At 27.5% G+C, this 24,662-nt stretch overlaps 2 protein-coding genes across 2 annotated transcripts in view; one reads left to right on the top strand and one right to left on the bottom strand.

Moving 5' to 3' along the window:
• The window catches only part of LOC117181527 (phosphoserine aminotransferase), a 14,008-nt gene extending 9,672 nt beyond the window's left edge, over window positions 1–4,336 (bottom strand). The window contains exons 1-3 of the mRNA XM_033374307.1: window positions 4,201–4,336; window positions 1,914–1,991; window positions 27–157 (exon numbers count right to left, since the gene is read on the bottom strand). Coding sequence (XP_033230198.1) covers window positions 27–157; window positions 1,914–1,979 — 197 coding nt within the window. The 5' untranslated portion in view covers window positions 1,980–1,991; window positions 4,201–4,336. The remainder of the gene's footprint in view (window positions 1–26; window positions 158–1,913; window positions 1,992–4,200) is intronic.
• Window positions 4,337–14,444: 10,108 nt separating this feature from the next.
• The window catches only part of LOC117181158, a 74,878-nt gene continuing 64,660 nt past the window's right edge, over window positions 14,445–24,662 (top strand). The window contains exons 1-2 of the mRNA XM_033373725.1: window positions 14,445–14,602; window positions 23,509–23,544. Of these exons, the coding sequence (XP_033229616.1) occupies window positions 23,518–23,544 (27 nt within the window). The 5' untranslated portion in view covers window positions 14,445–14,602; window positions 23,509–23,517. The remainder of the gene's footprint in view (window positions 14,603–23,508; window positions 23,545–24,662) is intronic.

The raw sequence follows: 24,662 nt of genomic DNA, 5'->3' as shown, positions 1-24,662 counted from the left end.
TTTGATTTGTTTCGACTTATACTTACAGTAGTTCTCTCAAGGTAACCTGAGCGTCATTAACGATTTTCAGGAATTCACTGGAACGATGACTCAGTTCCAAAATACTGATATTTGTGTCTCCATACGAATGAAGTTCTTTTTGAACTTCTTGCACTACCTAAAAAAATAATTAGTAAATTATCACAAAAATGATTTATTTAAAGTGACGCCTAGAATTTAAAAAAAAAAGGTAAATTCACAATGACATGAAAGTTCAATGAACGCATTTGACCTACAATCCGATAACTTTACATTTCTGAAACCGGTAGCGTTGTTAAATTATTTTGTTTCTCACAACTTTCGCTTGGATAAATTGCAATATTATCTGTTCACTTCCTGTATATCTTATTGTTGTTTTCTAATAGCTGAAAAATATTTGTTTTTAAATTGGTCAATATCGAACATACTTATGCCAATTGTCCAATAATGAAACAATATTTCCTAGTTATTCTATATTTACACATAGATGTTTTCCTTTTGATACGTAAAATACATTCATTTTTTATAAAAAATTGATTTTTTAACGCAAAAAAGAAATTTTCAACAAAATAGTTAAAATACAAATCAAAGTGATGAATCTTCGATGAAAAAAATTAATTCTCAACAAAAAGTGTAATAGTTGATACTTCCAACAAAAAACATTTAAATTTTTTATCAAAATAATTTGTAAAAATACGAACCAAAAAGAGGAATTTCTTACCAATAAACATTTTTTAGTGAATAAAGGAAAAAATCTCATCTAAAATGTTGAATTTTCAAGCCAGAAAGACGAATTTCCTGCAAAGCAGTTGAGTTTCGAAACGAAAAATATGAACTCTGTATAACGAAAGTCAAACTTTCAACATAAGATATGAATTTTCTAACAAAATGATTGAATTTTGATTCAACAAGATAAATTTTGAACCAATTAAATGAATTTTCAACTAAAAAAATTATTTAAAAAACAAATAGTGAATACAATACTTAAATTTTCATCGAATGAAAATTAATTTTTTACAAAAAATAGAATAGTTAAATATCATGTAAAAAATAATTTTCAACGAAAGAGTTCAACTTTCAGCCAGAAACATTTTATTTCTATTAAAAAATATAATTTTTCTCCGAAAATGTAATAGTTACTAAAATGATGAAAGTTAAAAAAAATTTTAACTAAATAGTTTAATTTTCAACCAAAATGATTAATTTTCAAAAAAAAAAGACAAATTAAAAAAAATACATGAATTTTCAAGTAAAAAATATAAATTTTCAACCACAAATATAATAGTTAGATTTGAGGAAAAAATTTAATTTTCAATCAAAAAGAAAAAATTCTATAATAGTTCAATGTTCAACCAAGAAGATTATATTTCTATAAAAAAAAAATAAATTTTGACAAAAAATTAAAAAGTTCAATTTTCAGTTAAAAAACTAATTTTTAATTTAAAAGAACTAATTTTCTACCGGATAAATAAATTTTTAAACAAGGAGATTCATTTTCTACAAAAAATATTACTTTTTAACAAAATAGATGAATTTTTTATTTTTGGAAGGAATTTTCTACCCTACAGTTGAATTTTCAACCGAAAACATAAATTTGGAATCAAGATAATGGAATTTCCTGAACAATAGATATATTTTCGACCAGAAATTTAAAAGTTTAATAAAATAACAATAATTTTTCAATCCTTATCACGCGAGATATCAAAATGCTCATCAGCATCTAACAAAATTACTACACCTGTTGCAACAATGACAAAAAATCTGCATTAATCAACATTCGTCAAAGCTCAATTTTTCCACTTATTATTCGTATTCGTAAGGAAATTACACAAATTTTCATTTTGTTTAGGTTGAAAATTCAATCCAGATCTTTAATGGAAATTTTTTTTGTATACCTCCTGCGGAAGTTTTCCTGGGCCTGCTCCAAAGTTGATAACCTTTCCCGTATTTTTCGCAGACATGGTTGAATGTTTCTGAAAGGAATACATGAGTTCAGTTTTTTTTTATCATTGTTGACTTCCCTCTTGATAAATGTGTATGCTAGTGACAAATACTCATAGATAAATAAAAGATGAAGAAAAAAGTAAGATGAAGGAAAAATTGCTAAATAAACAAAATTATTTGACATTAAATTAAATTAAAAAAGGAATAAAAATAGAGATGGACAAATTTATTTAATTTATTTATTTAAAGTTTCAAAGTTTGATTGCATTGACATTTTGTCTTTCTTTATCAATGCTTTATCATGATTTTAATAAATTCAAACAGATTCAGAATTTAGATAAATTCGAACATTCGCCTTTTTTTAAATCACTGTTTTGTAACATGCAATTATTCCAATTCCAACAAAAATCTGCCGAACACTATAAAAAAATTTTTTGATACTCATAATAGAATTTTTTAAGACAAATGGAATTTATGCAAATTTATGAACAAATGCCAGTTTAGAGCGTCAGATTTTTTTTGAAGTTTTGAAATTGTATTTTCAAGGTGCACAGTCTTCCCCTTTTTCCTTGAAATTCCCCTGTTCTCAAAAGTCTTCTCCCTTTTCTCTTTAAATATACGATATTTGATAAAAAAATATTTGTATTGCGCGAAAAATTTTCTGAAATTAGCCTGCGTACTCACTATTGAATAATAATTAAAGCAATTATAGCGCCTAAATACATTATACATGACTAAATAATTTACAAGCTTCCAGTGCTGAAAAATTAAAAAAAAAATTAATTTAAATGTGAAGCTGAAACATTTTAAAGCATGTTGAAAATGTGAAAACTGGAGACAGAAGTCGTTATCCAATATAAAATGGGAACAGTTACAACGTATATAGTATTTTTGAAATAAATATTAGAAGGTGAACACTTTTTAGTTGAAATGTACAAAGTTAAATGCGTTATTAAAAAATGGAATATTGCAAATTCACTAACTGCAATGCTAAATTTTTTAACTTGAGCAATTTTTAATTTGAGTTGAAGAGCACATTTAACAACAGTGAAAAAATTTAATCACTAAAATGTAACGATTTCAAATTAAAAATATTTATTTTGGCTAACAAATTATGACAAATTTTTTATGTTTACAGATTTTACTAGTAAGCAATAACACAAAATTACGAAATTTAAAAAAAGATTTCATGCTCAATAACAATTTTTTTGAAAATTGCAAAAAACTGTTTTATTTTATTGAGTCATGCAAACATTACAAAAAATTAAATAGGTCGAACCTGAAATATATTCAGCTTGAACCGAAGAAACATCTTATCATTTTGCTTTAAAAAAAAATTCATGATTTAGGTTTTTTGAGTTTTCATTTTTTTTGCGATTTTCGAACGTTATAAACACCACGAGAAACAATTAATCCAAAAAACATGTTTTTTTACATTAAAAAATTTCTAAATAAGATCAATTTTTTTGTATGTACAAAATTTTTTAATTGTAAATTTAAAAACGAGAACAGAAGATATTAACCGATTTTAAATTTTCTTTCATGTATCTTAGTATATCCAATTTTTAAAAATAAATTCTTCAATGGCAGAAGCAATTAAAAAATCATTTTAAAATTTAACATTTCTTATAAAAAGATTGTTTGTCTTTTCGACATGTAAAAATAAATGTTTAAACTCTTCTCTATTTTCCCCTTTTTCGTGAGAAAATTACCCTATTCCACATTCTTGAGCTCCTTTTGTGCTGTGATCCCTGTATTTTTTAATTGAAATTTTGTTTGAAAGCGTTGTGTAAATTGCTACAATGTTTCTAATTGTAAAATTGATGAAATTGTTCAAACTTGAAATTTTGCAATCTTTTATTATCAAGATATTTCATATTGGATCAATTTGCATTTTGAGCATTTTTCTTTTTTTCAGACGAAAAGTCTGCAACGAGTCGCAATTATTAATTTTTATTTGTACAAAATACATTTTTAGTTTATTTTTTAATTGTATGAATTTATTTGATCGAAATATTTATTATAAGCTCCCCCCCCCCCTCCGAATTTCCAGGACTAGTCCATCTCCTTTTCCAAATGCGCCAATTTTTCGGGACGACTAAACACAGCCTTATCTTATTTATCTTTTTAAATTTCCCTTATCTCCTCTAATAAACCTCTTATATTTCTATAAAATATTTAACAAACTGTTCAATTATTATCACAGATTATTGCAATGTTTAATTTATTTACACTTACCTGTAGCGCGTACTCCTTGTAATATTTATATTAAAATAATTGGCTTAAAAGTAAATTACTTTTCACTCGTGTCTTGTCAGATTTCACTCAACTCGACTTGACTTGACTGAGTCAGAGACTGCTGATACTGGCAAACTGGTTCTAAATTCTTTATGCATGCTCACAGGCGGAATCCCCCACCAATCCCCACTAAATTAACCGCACTGACCCAAGAATGAATGTATGTTCAGAAACATGTTTCTAAAAGTCCCACTCAATTACGAATTCATTTAATCAGGAGCGTAAGTGGTGTAAAAATATAATCAAGACTAGTATTATTATGAGCGTGTAGTATACATTGCATTATCAATTAATAATATAACTAATGAATTAATTCGTATTACGGATTTTCTCGTATGAAAATCAAATTTAAAAATATATAAAAAGCAGAGTATCCACTAGGGTGGCTCAAACACAATTTTGTTTAGATGGAAACGCCCCCCCCCCCAATTTCATTCCAAATCCGAAAAAAGAAATTCCCTAATTTTTTTTCGATTTTAACAGATGCCGGTTTTAACTTGAAGTTTCCCATGTACAATGCATGGGGAAAAATCACTTTTTTGAGTTTTTGGAATAATTTTTTAGGGTTTAAAAAAATGTGACTGAAAAAGTATGGGGGCTTGTTGAGAATTATCCAACGGAGAATTTCATGGATACCTGAAAACTACCCTTAAAATAAAAAATGTAAATTCTTCATGAAATCGACCTTTTCAACACTATTCTCGAATTTTTTTATTAAAAATTATTAATATTGGTCTCGTGAAATATTTATTATCATCATTGATAAATTAATTTTTAATTATTTAAACAAATTGAATTTGTTTATATAATTGTTTTCGAAAATTTGTATTTTCCCCCCTCAAAATTATTACTATTAATCTAGTGAAATATTTAATAACATTGTTTTATTAATTTTTAATTTTTTAAACAAATAGAAATCGTTAAAAAAAATTAATTAGTTTTTTCCTAAAAATTATTACTATTGGGCTATTGGAATATTGATTAACATTAGTTCATTCCTTTTCAATTATTTAAATAAATGGAGTTTGTTTAAATAATTTCGTTTTGAATTTTTTTAAATAAAAATTATTACTGTTGGTCTAGTAGAATATTTATCAGTAATATTTAATTACTGATTAATAATTAATTTAATCATAATTAATTTATCAGTAATGTTTAAGTAATAATTTTTATTTAAAAAATTAAAAAAAAAAATAAAATTAGTCAAACAATGTTGATAAATATTCCACTAAGAAAATATTAATAATTTTTTATAAAAAAATTATTGCAACAAATTCCATTTGCTTAAACAATTAAAAATTAATGAAACAATGTTATTAAACATTCCACTAAACTGATAGTAAAAAAAAAAGACGAGAATACAGTGTTCAAAAGGTCGATTTCATGAAGAATTAACATCTTTGGTTTTAAGGGTAGTTTTACAGGTACACGTTGGGGTGTGTTAGGGGTATCAAACCCATATGTCAGATAGATGAAATTCTTCGTTGGATAATTCTCTACAGACCCCCATACTTTCCCGTCAACTTTTTTCAAATCCTACAAAATTATTCTAAAAATTTTTAAAATTGGTTTTTCCCCATGTATTTTACATGGAAAGCTTTAAGTCAAAACCGGCATCTGTTAAAATAAAAAAATAAAAAATTAGGGAATTTCTGTTTTCTGATTTGGAATATAATGGGGGGATCACTGCCCTGGAATTGTCAGGGAATTTGTATATACCTGGTAATGTCAGGGATTCGTTTCAAAATTGGTCTTTTTAGGTTGAAAATTTAACTATTTTGGTAGAAATTCATTTATTGAGAAAATAAACTTTTTTGTAAAATACTCAGATTTTTTGGTTGTAAATTCAAAAGTTTTGTGAAAAATTTGCCTTTTAGCTTGAAAACTCAACAATTTGGTTTACATTTATTATGTTTCTTGCCTGAAAAATTTTTCCTGGAAGAAAATTAACCTTTTTGTTGGAAATTCGTACTTTTGAACCTTTATCTGTTTTAGTATGAATTTCATCTTTTTTAGTTAAAATAGCAAACAGTTGGATCAACAGTTAATCTATTCTGGTTGAGGATTCTATTATTTGGTTAAAAACTCAACTTTTTTGTTGTAAATTTACCTTTTATATTGAAAATTAAACTATTTTTAAAGAAATTCGTATCTTTTTGTATGAAAATTATTTTTTTTTTAACTGAAAATTTAATTATCCTATTTTTAGTCGAAAATTTAGATGTTAAATGAAAATTCAAATGTTTGCTCGAAAATTTGTTCACTTTAATAAAAATTCAATTTTTTTCTTGAAAATTCAACAATTTGATTGAAATTTCTTCTTTCTCTTGACTGAAAAATCGTTTTTAGTTGCAAATTCGTATTCTTGGTTTGAATTCAAATGTTTATTTTTTATTGAAAATTAAGATTATTATTGTTAAAACAACAACTTATACATTTTATGTTGAGAATTTATCTTGGTTGGTTGAACCACTGTTTAAAAAATCAATTGCTTGGTTTAAAGTTTCATCATTTGAATTAAAAATTTATCACTGTGGTTAAAAATTTAACCATTTTGTTCCAAATTAGTTTTTTTTTCTTTTGGAGAGAAAATTAATCTTCTCGGTTGAAAATGAATTTTTTCCTTAAAAACTTAACAGATAGGTTAAAAAACTTCTCTCTTTTGACTCGAAAATATTTCATTAAAAGTTCATATTTTTTGGTTGAATTCAATTGCTTGATTCGAAATTAAGATCAACAATTTTGTTAGTCATCCTTATTGGTGGAAAATTCAACTATTTCCTCGAAAATGCAACTGTTTCATAGAAAATTTACTCGTTTAAAATTTATATGTTGATAGTAAAAAGTCACCTGAAATCTTTTTTTGGATGAAAATTCAAGTCTTTCTTTAAAATGTTGTCTTTTTTATTTAAAATTATATTTTTTTTAGTAGACTTTTCATCTTTCTAGGATAAAAATGCAACCACTTAGTTGAAGATTCTATAATTTTGTTAAAAAGTCATCATTTTTTGGTTAGAATTTTAACTTTTTTGTTGAAAATTTGCCTTTTTGGGTAGAAAATTCTTTTTCTTCGTAGAAAATTTACTTTTTGATGTTGAAAAGTCAAATTAAAATTTTTTTTTTGGATGAAAATTCCCTTTTTTATTTTCAAATTTGTCTTTTTATTAAAAAATGTATCTTTTTGTAGTAAAAATTGCATCTTTCTTGGATAAAAATACAACTGTTTGGTTAAAAATTAAGGTTTATGTGTTTAGTTGAAGATGCATCTCTTTGGTTGAAAGTTGAACTATTTCGTTGAAAACTGAACTTTTATAATTGAAAACACTTGAAAAGACTGCGTGGGTGGAAGTTAAAGTGCCGTGGAGAATATTTTTTAATGAATTTTTACCTTTTTGGTTGAAAATTTAACTATTTTTCAAGATTTTTGTGTAATATACGACACATGATGACTTCGTGAAGCTCTTCGCCTGGGATGACTACTGCAAAGATAATTCAGCGACGTGTGTGGGAGCAATTTTTCGGAACAAATTTTACATTTAAATATTTTTATTTAAGTAAGCAATGCGTAAATTCTAGATTAATCTGAAAATACATAGTATACTAGGAATTCAGTATATTCAAGAAGTCCAGGGAATTAGAATATTAAAGGAATTTCAGGCAATCAGTATATTCAACGACTTTAGGTAATTCAGAATATGCAAGATATTCAAGCACTTTAGAGAATTCAGAAAATTCCAGAGGAGTAAAGAAATTCAATAAATTAATGAACTTCAAGTAATTGAAAGAGTTCCGAAAAATACAGGAATTCAGGGAATTCCGAATATTCAACGGAATTGAGAGATTTTCAAGAATTCAAAATATTCCAGGAATTCAAGGATTTCAGAGAATTCACACAATTTCAGGGATTTCAGGGCATTTAGGTAATTTAGGGAATTCAAGGAATTGAGAATATTCAAGGAATTCGGGGAACCGAAATTCATTATATTGAAGGAATTGAAAGAGTTCAGATAATTCTGGGAATTCAGAGAATCCCAAAAATATTCAAGGATTTCCAGAATTTCCGGGAACTGAGAGAATTTCAGGTATTTTCTAGCAATAAGGCAATCTAAGGAATTTAGAGAATTCAAGGAATTCCGAATATTCATGGAATTCGGGGAATTCAGAATATTCAAGAATGTCAAGGATTTTACGAAATTCAGATAGTTTTAGACTTACCAGAGCATTGATAGAATTTAAGAAATTTAGATTTCAAGGAATTCAGAGAATTCAAGAAATTAACATAATTTTAGAGTTTCAATTTAAAAAATGCAATAAATTTATGGAATTGAAAGAGTCAAGAGAATTCAGGTAATTTAAGGATTTCAGGGAAGTCAATAAATTCATGTAACTGAAGGAATTTGATAAACAAAAGCAAATTTTCTGTATTTTCAAACAGAATATTAAATTTGATGAAAAGAGTACTTTTTTGTATTTTTTCTCCTAAACTTTTGTTCTTCTCTACATTACACTAATTTTTTTCAATGATAATATCAAAATTGCCCTATTTTATATCAAATTTCGCATAGGCGAATATGTAGAAATAATTATGAAATAGTTTACTTATTATTTTTTATATGTGATTCTATAAATTTTGCAAAGTTGAATCAGCTTTGCATAAGGAATTAAGAAAATATTAATTAAAATTACTTTACTGAGATTTGATGAATCATTTAATATCCCCCGCGAAGTGCTATCAATGAGAAGCATCAGTTGAACTCTAAACATGAGATTAGCAATAATCTGCTTAAAACCAGATTTCGCTTTCATTTGGCACTAATAAACTACATTCTTATCAGAATACAACATGTTCACTTAAAATGAAATAAATTTTCATCTGATTTTATGGAATAATCCTATTTGCATTCTGCACCTTTTTTTATATTAAAAAATAAAAAAATGACGTATTCAATTTTACAAATAAAAATTTTTGAGAGATAGAAATTTCCGATTACTGACATTTTGTAGTTTATAAATTTGTCAAAAAATAAAATTTTTATTTAATGACAATAATATATTGTGCTACAAGTGCGGAAAGTAGGCAGTTCCACACAAGTGTGAAGTTAGCTGTACGAGCCAGAGACGACCGGAAGATGAGCCGATGGCAAGTAATATAAACTTCACAAGAGTTTCAAACGCCTACTTTTAGCTCCTGTAGCACACGATATTTTTTCTAATAAATGCGGGAAATTTTCGATATGAGAAACAAGAAAAATCAATTTTTTGAAAAATTATGGTAATTTTTGAAAATTTATGGTAAAATGACAAAAATTTCGGAAATTTTTGGTAAATTTGTAAATTACCGAAAATGTATAGAAATGTAGTGTATCCGAAGCTTTTTGCAAGAAATTCAAAAATTTCTTAAAATTTATGAAATATTGACTCAATTTTCAAAATTTTAAGAAATTTATTATCGGTAATTTATCGGTAATTTATTAGTCATTTATGGTAACTTATCACTTCGAGTATGTCCAATAAATATTCACTACTCACAATCATCTCTCAAGCCTCAAATCATAATGACGTGAAGTTATTATTCCGACAGTCCTGGAAAGTAATTCTGACTCGAAATGCGCAAGCGCAACAGCAAGAAAAAGTAATCTTACTCAAAGAGCGCAAGCGCAGCAGCTAGAAAGTCTTTTTATAACTACCTTTTTACCACGGTTTGGGAATTAGTTACTTCCCTCACGCAATACATGCCTCGAAAATCGAACTTTTCGTGCGTGGGTTAGAAAAAAACTATTATTAAAGACGTAGTCCAAAAAACCTACTTATATATTTTTAATTCTTACTAGAAAGTTTAATTGATTTTATGCTTCCACGATGATTCATTTTGATAAAAAGAGATATTTCGGGTTTCACTCGTGTAGTTTCTTACACGAGTGAAACCCGAAATATCTCTTTTTATCAGAAAGTTTAATTATTTATATTTTTAAATTTCCAAAGGAGTACTCAAAATATTTGTATTTAATTTGAGAGCAGGCATTATATTATTATATTATTATTACCAAATTTCTTATTTTTTCATTTACAAATACTTTCTTGTTTAAAATTAATTTTAAAATTCCTAGGAATTTTTAAAGATTTTATTTCCCTTGATAGTTCACGATTCCTAATTTATTGTAATTTGAAAAACAACGCTTTTTTATACATTTGATTAATTCTAAAAAGAAGTTTTACATAAAGTATTTATTTTCTTTGTAAAGAAATAAAAAAAGCCAATTTTAAATTATTCTTTTCTGAAAATTAAAATGTATTATAAAAATTATTTGAGTGATGCTAAAAGAAATTACTATTAGCATCTGGAAACTTCATCTAATTATCAGTAACTAAAACAAACCAAATTTATTATCAAAACATGAAAAATTCCTTTTTTTATCACTACCCGTAGTCGGTTTTGAAAAGCAATGAAATTTTAATCTCAAAATTCTATTGTTTAAGTCGATTTTCTTGGAATTGGCTACTTTTTTTTACATCGGACTGATTTGCATTTTTTAATTCAATTTTTTATCGCGATCCGCCTTTAAGTGTGATTTAATTTCACATTTATTTCCTGGAGATTTGATGACTTTTTACTATAAAACTTTTTTCCTTAAATTCAACAACTCTTTGGCTCCAAAATAAATATTTGGTTTAGCTATAAATAGTATATAAATATTGGTGATAGTACTAAAAACTTTATATGTGGTATTACGAACAAATAAAAAAAATGTATATCTTCTAACCATTGGCCAAGCCGATTGCAAGTTTTTAATCTTTTAAAATTTTTTTGGTATGGAAAAATGTTTGTTTCCAAATTTTTGGGCAAGGTCTATGGAAGTAAATAACCTTCGATGGAAAAAAGTAAAAAAAAAATTTCGTAGTAAATATTTTTTTTAATGACGAAAAATGCAATTTTATTAATTTGTTCCTAAAAAGTTGTAAAAAAATGTTTTTTTTTAAATTTGTAGAAATCCTAATATAGAGGATCCGTAAAAAATATAAAAAATCTTTGTTGAAAACCTAAAGATATATACGTGTTTCTTTAGTTTATTGAAAAGAGCAGTAGAAAATCAAAAAAGTAAAAACATTTGTTTGGCATTTTTATAATATTATTACGACGAAACCATTTTTGTCTTACTTTTTTTCTGTCTAAAGACATAAAATTAACCCCCCAAAAAATTGAAAAAGAATGTGTTATTTTTTACGGATCCGGTATAAAAAATTTTTACGGATATCGTGTAATAATGGCTCATGTTTAAGATTCCGTAACAAAAATTGTTTAAAACTAAAAAATACTTGCGGATTTCCTTAGTTTACTAAAATTTGCGTAAAAAATAAGCAAAATAAATACATGTTTTTTGGCAACTTTCGATAGAAAAGAACAAAGTAACATTTTTCGTCATTTTTTAAATCATTATATTTTGGCAAACGAACTTTTTCTTACTTTTTTTTATTTCCGTCTAGGGTTATTCTCTTCCATAAACGTTACCCAAAAAAATTAAACTTTTTTTTCATGCAAAACAAAATACAAAATGTGAACATTTTTAATCGATTTGCCCAAGGACTAGAAATTTGTTGAATTTTTACATTCTCATTGAGAAGGTATTATATTTGTGTAAAATTTGACGTCCCCCCTCCAGTTTTTGTCAAAATGTCCATGTTTTGAGACCCCTTGGATCCGAAAAACAGGTTTTCGCGAATGTGTTCGTTTTTCAGCCATTTTGGATAAAAATTCTAAAAGTGAGCACATTTTGAAAATGTTTCGGACCACATTTTTTCATGATTCAAAATTCTCTGTACACTTGTTTATAATACTTATATAGGACACGTAGTTTTTATTTTATTTATAAAAAATATTGAATATACCAAAATTAAATTTTTGACAGACGACACAAGCTAAGAAAAAGTAAATAGATAACATATTTTCACCGAAAGTAGAGCAAACAACATTTTATTACTGGTTTCTTTTATATTCTCATCAGAGAAGGTATTAGATTTGTGTAAAATTTGCCCCCCCCCCCTCACACCTTAGTTTTTGTCAAATCTCCACGTTTTGAGACCCCTTGAATCCGAAAAATAGGTTTTTACGAATGCCTCTGTGTGTCGTTCTGTCTGTATGCATGTTTGTATGTATGTATATGTATGTATGTATGTCTGTCTGTGAGCACGATAACTTTTGAAAAAATAATTCTATTACATTGGCCTTGGGTACTCTCTTTGAGTGTGCTTAACTAAGGGTTAAGTACATTAGCCAGCCATTTTGAATGAAAAGTCAAAAAATGAGCGCATTGTTAATATTTTGAGACCACTTTTTTTCAAAATTCAAAAAGTTTTTGTACGGATCTTAATAGTATTCAAAAAGTTGAACAATTTATCCTTATGACTTTTTTCATAAAACCCAAAATTACCAGAGCTATAACATTTAAAAAATTTCAAAAGACACACGAACATGAACCTTTTAAGCCAAATAACGGACGATATGAAAAAAAGTCAAGAGAAGAAAAAGTTTTATTTTTAAATGCCCTACAAGATTATTATAAGTTTTTAAATTCTCTTGAAAATCACAAATTCTAATTTTGACAGAATACAAAATATTAGAAAATACAAAAATTACATTGTTTTATTCAACAATTTCATAGTATTTCAAAAGTTCTCAAATATATAACGCATTATCAAAAAAAAAAAAAAAATATATATATATATATACATAATTTAGAAATTAGAAAACGGTAAGGCTGTTCAGCAGACATGAGTAAAGTTTAAATCATAAAAATAATATTGCAAATGAACAAATTCAGTTTATGGAAAAACGGCAAAAGTTGCAACCAAATGTTTGATAACATTTTTTTTTGGAAGAATGTGCAATTTTTTTAAATGCAACAATGAAACCACGTCTGTTTTAATACCAATGCAACTTGTGAATTATAATAATATACATTTATGGGAATGATATACAAATTCAGGGATAAACTCGAGTGCGAAACACGAGATACGTGATGAAAATATGTTCCTTAAGGCCGAAGGAGTTTTAACAAAAGAGAATTCACAATCACCAAATTACAGTTGTCGATTCTTTCACCTTTAGTTTTAAAAAGTCTGTGCCCAAAGATCGAGCGCGTAGCTCAAGGTAAATACATTATCGAGCGCGAAGCGCGAGAATCAACAGTCGCGCGCCCTGGGCGCGTTCAAACTTGTGAGTGAAGCGAGCCGCGCGCGCGACGAGATTGTGCCCACGGGGCGGGCATATTTTCTTTTTTTTTTTAAATTTATTCGTAATGCCAGAAAGAACGTTTTCAGTGCTATTACCAATGAATCTCATCATTGTGAGTATATATACAGTGAGACCCTTCAATAGCCCTCCATTTTATAGCCCTTCCGAGAATTGACGCCGCCCCACAGGGAGGTGTAACAGAAGCTACACGGGGTGCGCGGGATCTGCGGTTGTCATTCAGGCGTGAACAAACAAAAGCGGAGCGGGCTATAATGAGTTACTTCTCATCCACCGTCAGCCATAAAATCGGCACTACAGAAGAGTTTCACTGTATTTTGATCGTGGTCAGGAAAAGTAGAAATCTTAATTCCTAATGAATAAAAGCTTCTGTTCATATTAAAATGGGGCCCAAGTGACCTTCAAGAGTTAAAATAATTTTTAGATATAAACATTTTATAAACATTTTTTATTTATAATTGAAAGTGCTTTGGATTTCCCAAAAAAATTTGAAAATTATCAAGATAATTCAGGCAATTGTTTCAGGCTTTTATAATTGAAAAATGATTCCTGTATGATTGCAAAATATCTTTCTAGTTCTACAATATATAAATAAGAGGTGTTTTTACGCTTTGATAAAGTTGAAAAATTGGACCATACTTGAATTTTTCATTGTTTTTAACCGTTTGTTACCTGAAACCTGTTTTGTTTATTCAAAATTTAAGGATTTTCCCGGTTATTACGGATCCACCACTCCCAGCGAAACCGTGGATTGTGGAGTTTGCGCACTGCGCGTCGGTGGTGCTAACCAATAGAAGTTTGGCGGGATATTTTGAAATACTAAAATACAAATTTTCTACTGGCTGGCGCCATAGAAAGGCACTGCGCAAACTTCACATGTCCACGGTTGGCAGCGCCGCGCCGCAAATCGTGAGAATAAAAAGAAAGAAGAACCGACAGGGACGTGGTGACTGTTGGTGAACGTGTAATCGTGCATTGGTGACCTTTCGTGTCCTCAAACGTCAGTTCACGCCAGTTCTTCAGAAGTTGTAGGGACGTTAACAACGTGTGAACTTATCATTTCTTGTAGTGTCCTCTTGACAATTGATATAAAAGGTAACTACCAAATTGACTCTAATTTCTCATAACTCCATACTTGCAAACCTCATGTCTTGAAAATTACATTTCGTCTGCTAGCTAAAGAAAGCCAACCCTTGCGGCCATTGTATTTTCCGGTACTTTGTAGCATTTCTGCTTTGTACTTGACAACATCTAAAGTCCCCAAAGTTTGAAAAACCAATTTTTAAGAAAGGTTGTCAAACCATCAAAAAATACTAAAAAGCGTCTTTAAGTTTAACACATGCTGGGTTAATGATCTCGATTGGATAATCTTTACGCATGCGAGACCTTGAATCACTACTGTCTGCGACTGCACTGCAATGACTCAAGGTCACCATTTAAACGATTTCGTCCACTAATTTATTTTGCGAGAACTTCCGCTATTTCAGGTGTACAGTCTCGTTCCATCGTGATTCGCGATTTTTTATGACGACTGTTCAAAAATTAAAAAAAAATAGTATTTGTAGTTCTCGGCTTTTTTAAAAGTGTTCTTTTCAATTAAATCGACAAGGGACATTTCGCGTTATTTCATATGCAATTTAAAAGAAATTAAAATTATTATCCCGACATAGGGAAACGAAAATTCACATGTGAGAAATAATTTTTTCTCAACCTCTCCATTTGTCGATCCTTTGTCCACTGTTGAAATAACTTGGAACATTTCAAGTGGTGATTTTTGAAACTTGCAATCATGCAAATTTACAAGTCAACTGAATAATACAAATTTTTTGAATACTGAAATATTAAAAAAAAAGTTAATTCGGGCATCTTTCTTTGAAATTATCAGTCGACAAAATTCTACATCAATATAAAATGTGGAGTTCAAATACATTATGTGTACACGTGATGATAATGTGATACGCTTAATTGGCGGTTCATGACCGTTTAGAACACTTTTGAATATTCGGTTTCATAAAACATTTTCGCCTTGCCAACAAAAAAATTGTTATAAATATCAAAAGACTATTTTATAATTTCGAGGCTATAGTAATGAACTGATTATTGTACACTATAAAAAATCAAAAGTCTCATTTGCTAATTTTACATTAATAAGTATCGCGTCCTTTCAGATATCATTTTTATCAGTTTTATTTGATCATTTACAATCATAAAAAGTATCATTCATACGATCTCTCATACACGTGAGATTTCGTTTCTCGTTTTTCGGTAACAGCCACTCACCACGTGCTAATTCTTATAATGCGCATGTGCAAAAGTGACGTCACACGCAGCTGTTAATGATTTGGATTGAAATTCTAAAATACCTCAGGAGATCTTGATTTTCGGAAATATATTTTCTGAAACTGAAACTTTGGAAAATTTAAAGCATTTATATCTTTTTCTGAATTCAAATAATTAAATAATTTTTTAGCTAATACAACATCAAGGTTGCTACGGGTCAAGGACTGTCAGGGAAAACCTTAATCAGTTCGGGCATTTTTGATAAACTGAAATAGAAGTTTAGTAGGTTATTCCGAAAAATTACGCTTTTCTGAAATTTTCTGATTTTTTTTTTAGTCCAGGAAATGACATATTTTTTTTACCGTTAACTTGAAAAATTTTAGAAAGAAAAATCTCTACAATCATTTGGCATATCACATGCTATAATGCAAATTAAAATAAGTTCCATTTGACGTTCATTTTAATGTTTGATTAATTGGTTACTTTTTAAATTATGAAATCATTCAGTTTACAATAGACGTAATTCTTAAATCATTTAATTTAAAATTTTCTGTTTTAGATCATCATTAAAATTAAAAGCGTTTGAAATTGATTTTTTTTGTTATAAGAAACCTTTTAATTTGATTAACTATAAATACAAATAAGATTTTGATTTTTAAAAATGAACAGTGGTTTTCAAGTATTCAAAATTATTGAACAATAATTTATCTTACAAAACGATTCTGAATCTGTTCAAAATTAAAAAATACACAGAGGTTAACTTTGAAAATTTGTAACTTTATATTTTCAATTTTTAAATACATAATTTCGAATTAATGGAATCATAATTAAATGCTTTTATTTAATTTCAAATTCTTTTCAAACATTCTTTTAGTTCCAAATATTCCAGTTTTGACACATTCAATTTGAAATTTTATAATTAAAAGAAAGAACCTTTTTTAATATTTTGCAGTATTTGACTGTTAATTCAACATAATTCATAATGAGCAATTAGAAATTAAATATTTAAAAGTTATCAATTTAAAACTGTATTCCTCGAAGTAGCCTTGAATCGCTAAGATTTCCGAATGCTAAGTTCAAACTTTGAACGTTACAATTTTAATTGTTCCAATTAAAAAATTCTTCATGTTATCAAAATAAATTATCTTCTGATTTAAGTGTTCAGTTAAAAAATGGTTAATCGTTCAATTTTTAATATTTCGAAACTTAAATTGCTTAAAATAAAATACTTTTGTACATTTACATGAAAAATTCCTGAATTAACCATTTCTTAAGGTTTAATTTAAAAAGTTTAAAATTCCAAAGAATAATACTGTGAGTGTTCTTATTTGCAGTTCAGTTTGGATTACTTCCAGTGAATACTGTTTTAGCTTTAAGAGTTAAATTTTTTTATTTCAATCACTGTGAAAATTACCAAAAATTTTTTTCTCAAGGAAAACGGATTAAAACAAAAAGAAAATGTATTAATGACAATTATGTATGATATCATTGCATTTGTCGAGAATTCGTCTTGCGGTTACAAAATTAATCATTTTTTTTTGTTTGAAGATTCAGCTGGTCCGTTGAAAATACGTCTTTTTGGCTTACAAATTTCACATTTTAGATGAATTTTTTTTCTTTATTGACTAACAAATGTTTCATGGTTAAAAATTCAACTATTTTGTTAAAAGTTTGTTTTTCTGGCTTAGGAATTCACCTTTTTATCATATAAATTGAATCTTTGGTGACAAATGCAACTGTTTCTTTGAAAATTCATTTTTGTTCAGGATTGAAATAATTTGGTTTAAATTCCGTTTTTTTGTTGTTAAATTCAACTGTCTCAAAATAATTATCGTGTTTCTTCTTGTTTGACCTTCATTTCCAAGACTTGCTTCGCTACTTAAAATTGATGTATGTTGTTGAAAAAAATCATTTTTCTGTTCGAAAATTTTATTATTTAGTTAAAAATTATTTTTCTATAAGATTCATAATTTTATTTGAAAATGTATTTCTTTGGTTGAAATTCTAACTATTTGGTTGAAAATCAGGGTGGCCACATGTCAGGGAAGTCAGGGAAATGTCAGGGAAAATCAAGTTTGACAGGGAAATCGGGGAAATGTCAGGGAAATGAAGCAGCTGTCAGGGAAAATAGAAATGTATGTTTTTATAATATTTTGGAAGCACTTCCTAATATCAATATAAATATTTTTTCAATTTACATTCTTTAAAAATATAATTCGATTCTTTGTTTTTTATTTGTACTGATTTCTTTATTTACAGTTTGGATACATATCCTTCAGTTAATTAATCAGGTCAGAATACTCAGCGGCTTTAGAATAAGCAACCACCTTTGCTGCAAAAACGCATTTAAAAAAGGAAAACTATCTAAATGGAAAATACTTGTAAAATATTAACTCGGCATTTTTAAAGCATAACTAAGCAGCAAAATTATGACTGATGCCTAAAATTGTATATATTAACTGTTGGGATTATTGTGCTCTTCATTTTTGTGCTCTTTCTTTATTTTCCAATGTCACATAAATCGCTTTTGTAATATTAACCCTTCAATATAAAAGAAACACCCTATAATGAAAACACGTATTAAAAAATTCGATATCTACAAAGATGGAACTTACTTATAAAATAGTAACATAGTATTTTTAAGCATAATTATTTCTCATCAAAGTTATTTTCCAGTCTATGTGTGTATATTCAAAAAATATAATTTACCCTTTTCGATGCATCTTTTAATGCTTTTAAACAACTTCTAGCACAACAATTATTAACGAGTAAAATACATTTTTATATAAAGAACAATCTAAATTTCCAGAACGGTTGAAACTTTTTTAAGAGCAAACTTTTTCTAAAATAATTTTTTCGAATAGTTATTAAAACTATTCTTTAATATAATAGAAGATGTTATAGTTTATCGGTATACTGGTCAAAAATTATTTATTTAGTGAAACTTCAACGTTAAGCGCTTCGACGAAGGGCCTCTTCAGTCATACAATTATTTAACAGCCATATTGCTCCTCAATGAAACAAATCATAAACAGATTTTGGAGTGAAATGATTTTGGAGAAAAACATTGAAAATGATTTTTCTAGCGATGTTAATAATTGCAATTGTAAAAAAGCACATCATTTTCCACAAAAACAGATGCAATAGATGTTGAAAAATATGCAATAAGTGACTTGCGCATTGTTTTGGCATTGTCAGGATGTTACAATAAAATAAAAATGTTGGTATAATAAAAAAAACATCATCCTTTCACATCACATCCTTTCAAGATAAGTTGAAATCGTCTTAAAATCCTTAACAGCTCTTTTGTGAATAATGATGCTAGGGATCTACATATATGTTGTAAAATACATTTTGGCTTTTATCTGTGTTTTATCTTTGATCCTTTCCCTATCAGAACCATTTTCCCAAATCACATTCGAAAAAAATGTATCCCGTTATGTACAAAATTGTCATATAGTACCAATAAAATGAAGATTAACTTCACGATAAGGGCAGTTTTTTCGGGTTAATAAAACATGATCATTTACAGCTTTAAGTCGATAAAAAAATAAATTGAACGATCTACCTGGATAACATTGATCTTGTGTGGCTTTCCCTTATGCATTTTTTCAGAAATGTAAATAGTGTACCACTAATGAAATTTAGACGCATTTTGCGATAAGGGTAGTTTTATGGGCATACTAAAACTTGATTTCTTTCAACATTGAGTCGATAAAAAGGTCATGTGACCGATCTACCTGGATAAGGTCGAATTTACATGAGTTTCTCTAAGGTAGTTCTCCAAAAATGTACATATTCTACCACCAATAAAATTTAGACCAATTTTGCGGCAAGGGTATTTTTTGGGGGATGCTAGAATTTCATACCTCAGAGCATTGGGTGTGCTAAAACCAAGGTGACTGATATACCTGGATAAGTTCGAAATTTGAGGAATTTCGATAGTAGCAGTGTTGAAAAGATTCTCAAAAGTCTTCTCATCAAACTGAGTCATATTTAAAGTTAGGGGTGGTTTCTTGGGGTAGTTGGAACATAATTCCTTACCACGCTAACCCGCTGGAAAAATCAAGAAACCGAACTAACCTAATAAAATAGAATTTTCACAAGTTCAAATCTTGAATATTTATTAGCAGAAACACCACGACCCTGTATTTGAAGGAGATAATAAATCGGTGACTTGATATTATGTGACAATTATGATCAGAACGGGATGCATTTTTTTGTGAATGTGTTCTGGGTAAATGGTTATCATAGGTTATTACACATATAAAAGCCAATATGTATTTTACAACATAAATGTAGATCCCCAGCATCCCTAGTCACACGACTGCTTTTCAGGGGTTTAAAATTATTTCAACTTATCTTTAAAAATGGTTTTAATCACTATTTAAAAAAATTATTTTAGAAAAAGTCTGCTCTCAAAGAATTTTCAATCATTCTGAACATTTAGATTGTTCGTTATATGAACATGGATTTTTTTCATTAAGAATTTGTTGTACTGGAAGTTGTTTAAGGGCATTAAAATAAGCAACGAAAAAGTTCGATTATATTTTTTGAATATACACAAATAGACTGGGAAATAATTTTGTAAAAGATGTTGAAATTTTAGCTTATACATTATAGGGATTATTTTTGTAAAGATTAGGTGTATTTATTTTATAAATAAGGTCCATCTATGTAGATAACGACTTTTTTCAATATATGTTTTCATCACAGGGTGTTGTTTTTTCATATAATGGTTAATTTTACAAAAGCGATTAATATGTCATTGGAAAATAAACAAAGAGCACAAAAATCCCAGCAGTTTATGTATACAATTTTTTGCATCAGTCTGCATGTTTGTATTCGGATACAAATACGGGGTTTGTTTTTATAACGATTAGGGGCGAAGCACAGAGGGTAGTTTTATAAAATAAGGGTTTATTTGAAAAAATGGCTTAATGTCACATAGGATAGTAGATAAATAGCACAAAAATCTAGCCTAGACATTTTTTAATACCTTAAAAAAAAAACTTTTTTTATTACAGGAGGTAATACTTTAAAATAAGGGTTGATTTTACAAAAACAATTCATAGCTCATTGTCAACCCAAAAAATAGCAAAAAATCTAAGCTAGTCACTTTTTTTTAATTTTATAATTTTTGTAGAGGGTGCAGCTAAGTTGACGGCAAGATAGTGCCACCATGTTTTCTCAAAAACTAATAAAGAAAAACAAACTTTTTGTAGTTGTGAAAAATAATAACAAAAATAGCATAAAATACCCATTATATGACATTTTGTTTTTCGTTAGTGTAGCCGCTGAGTTTTCTAACCTTAATTTATCCATACTGCCATGTAAAGAACATTTTTCTGGCTTATTTCACTATTTGGCTTGGCACATTATTAAAACATTATTCGCTTTTTAAATAATTTTCTGCCAGGGAATTGTCAGGGAAATTGAAATATTCAATCTTGTGGCCCCCCAAAAAATGCATTTTTTTAAATTTTGTTAAAAAATTCATCGGTTTTGGTAGAAAATTATTCTTTTTCTTTGCAAATTCATCTCGCTGGTTAAAAATTTAACGGTTTTTAAAAATATGTATTTTTTAAATGAAAATTAATATTTTGCATGTTTGTTTGAAAATTTATCTTTGTTTGTTGAAAATTAAACTCTTTGGTCAACAATTCATGTGTTTTTGTTGAACTTTCATCTTTTGTAGTAAAATATTAATCTTCTCGATAAAAACTGGAAAAGTTGATCTTTTTGGTTGATAATTGTTTGTTTTGTTTAAAATTGATATTTTTTAACTGAAAGTGTAACTTTTCCATTTTTAGTTGAAAATTTATCATTTTAAGTTGTAAACTCATGTATTTTGTTAAAAATGTGTTTTTCTTTTTGCAGAAAATTAATCTTCTTGGTATCAAAATCACCTTTTTGATCGAAAATATCATTATTTGATTAAAATTTCCTTTTTTTAGATTCATTATTTCAGTTGAAAAATAATTTCTTTGGTTAAAAGTTTAATTATTTTATTAAAAAGTCATCGTTTTTGGTAGAAAATTAATCACGGTGGTTGACAATTGAGCTTTTTGATTGAAAATTTGTTTTTATTGAGGAAATTAATGTTCTTGTATGAAAATTCATCTCTTTGGCAGAATTTTTTTTTATTAATTTTTGTTACTAAAATTCATCTTGTTTCATTTAAACTTCATGTATTTCCTTCAACTTTCGTGGTAGGAAATTAATCTGCTTGGTTAAAAGTTCATCTTTTTTTTTTTTTAATTAACTATTTGGATAAAAATGTATGTGATGTGTTGAAAATTAAATACGTCTAATTTGTAATATATTGGGTAAATTTTCTATTTTTTTAGCAAAAATTTTTCTTAAGATATTCTCATTCCAAATTAATAAAAATCCGGGAATTTTGTAGCAACCCTGAAGACAGATTTTTCACTTTGATTGTTACATACGATATTATTAAGAAGAAAAAATTTACTGACTGTGATGTGTTTCATATATATTTTTTTTCCTTCTAATTTTGTTTATAGTACATTTTAAGATTTTTTGGGCATTTTTGCATTCAAATTAAAAAATTTCTAAAAGAAAAGGGCGTGTTCTCGATTTTTTTTTAGAAAAAAAATTCTTCGAAGAAATTAAATTTTTGTTTGCTTTTTACCTAAAAAGTGCTCTTACCTAATTAATTATTTGAATTCAAAATATTTCTGTAGCAAGGAAAAAAAACAAAGATCGTTTAGTGATTTCGTAAAACTGCAACTTCACATCTTTCTGCTTGAACAAAAAAATCATATAAGTGTTTTCAATTTTTTGTATATTATATGTTTCAAAATATAACGCAATTTTCGGACGTTGGTGAAAACAGGAGAAAATACGATAAATAATTATATTAATTATATTAATACTTTATTGGGAATCGAATATGAACTTCTAGAATTTTAAAGAGTGAAGGTTATTTAAGTTATGTATAAAAATAATTATAAATATATCTTAATATACAATTTTATTCCTTATACTCTTATATGCCTAATTGAGTTTTTTACAAACGCTTTTATTTTATTAATTTGAAAAAAAGTAATTAAACTTTTTGCTCTTATGTAACAGCAAAATATTCAGAAATTTATTAAATTTTTTTTGGATATTTTCTAAAACATTTTTGGTTTCATATATTTTAATATCTAAATAAAGCTTATAAATCAATGATAATTAATTTTTTTTCAAACATATTTTATCCATAATTATTTCTATCGATAAAGTGTTCGAGAATTTCTTAATGAACTGACACTTGATTAACTTCCATCGTTATTTATAATTTTTTATTTCCATTGATGAAATAAATTGCCCAGACATTTTTTAAAATTTATTACTATTATTATAAATAACTATAATAAATTAAGAATGATTAAGTTTGAACTTTGTGGAGTTTGCGAATTAATTTTAGAATTCTCTGAATATTTTTCGAGCTTGAACTTTAAAATGAAAGAAGACTTGTGTTATTTCGGGACCAAAAGTAAATGCAATGGAAAGAGCGTCGCGACGCTAGTTTTAACTGGTCTCGCCAACGTCTCATGCTTCCATCCTTTGTGAGGTCCACTCTTTTTCGAATTCCGTTTTCGCTTTTTCGAAAAAGTGTAAATTTTAATGGTCGAGCCGGGCACGTGAAAATCGCTCGAATATTATTGAAAAATGACAGGTCACTAATTCCTGTTTCACCTTTATTTACACAGCCTGCCAAAATGGTCTGGATAACCAACGACGATAAGGTATCAAAATCCACCAAAAACTTCACTCTTTTTACTTGATGTTTGATGCTTTTCTTGTTTTCTATTATTCATTATTTCCACTAGGATGCTCAAACAATCTATGCTTTTGAATTTTGCTAACGCCACCCCCAGAGTTTATTATTTTTAATGAAAAATTATTGCCATAAATTTTTTTTTATTACAAATAAAATTGTTTAGAGGTTCCACTATGCCTTTTATAAATCCTAATTTAATGTTAAAACATTCTTTGATCCCTGAAAAGTATTTCTTATTTATTGAGGAATAAGCCCCGAGTTTTATGAAACAAAAAATACATTTTTGAAGATATTATCTGGCTCGGCCTCTAAACATTTTTTTCGTTAAATAAGGAATACATTAAAAATATGTATACTGGTTGACAAAACAAGTCTGGAATTTCGAAAAAGTTTGATGTGATTTGAAGAATTAAAATTATATTATCTGTAATGTTTTACGAAAGAAAAAATATTGGTTTTTCTTTAAAAAATAAAAACATACGCAAAATAATTATTTTAACAATATTGTTTGTAATAAATTATTTTTATTGATGCTTCTGACCAATTTAAAAAAAATTTGATATTTAATGAGCCTTGTTTCATTTTATCAGGAGTAGCATCCCCAACAACTCAACTGTTTCCAATTTTGAAAAAAAAATAAATCAATTTTTAGCAATTTCAGCCACAGAAAAATTTGCTTTTAAAATTGGAAACAATAAAGGTATAGGGAATGTTTTCCCCGAAATAAGTCCACCATTTATTAATATTTAACAATTTTTCAAGAATTGGTAAGAAGCGATGATAAGAAAAAATTCAGTTGGAAAAAACATTGTTAAAATAATTTTTTTTTGTAGTTTTTAAGATGTTTTCATTACAAATAATGCACGAAAACTAGCCTAAAGATTCCTTGAGTAATTTAAAATGTATTTTTACCTATAATTTTACCTCATTTCTTATTTTTAATCATTAAAAATTCAATGGAAAGTTGAAGAATACATTTTAAAGTACTACATGAATCTAAGTATAAAAAATATGTGTTTTCTGTATTTCAAAATTCAAGATTTTTTTCGGTGACCCAGTAAATATATTTGTAATTTATTCCTT

The sequence above is a fragment of the Belonocnema kinseyi genome, chromosome 10, assembly GCF_010883055.1.
Source record: "Belonocnema kinseyi isolate 2016_QV_RU_SX_M_011 chromosome 10, B_treatae_v1, whole genome shotgun sequence".
Classification (NCBI taxonomy): Eukaryota; Metazoa; Arthropoda; class Insecta; order Hymenoptera; family Cynipidae; genus Belonocnema; species Belonocnema kinseyi.
This window is presented reverse-complemented; position numbering and strand designations above follow the sequence as displayed.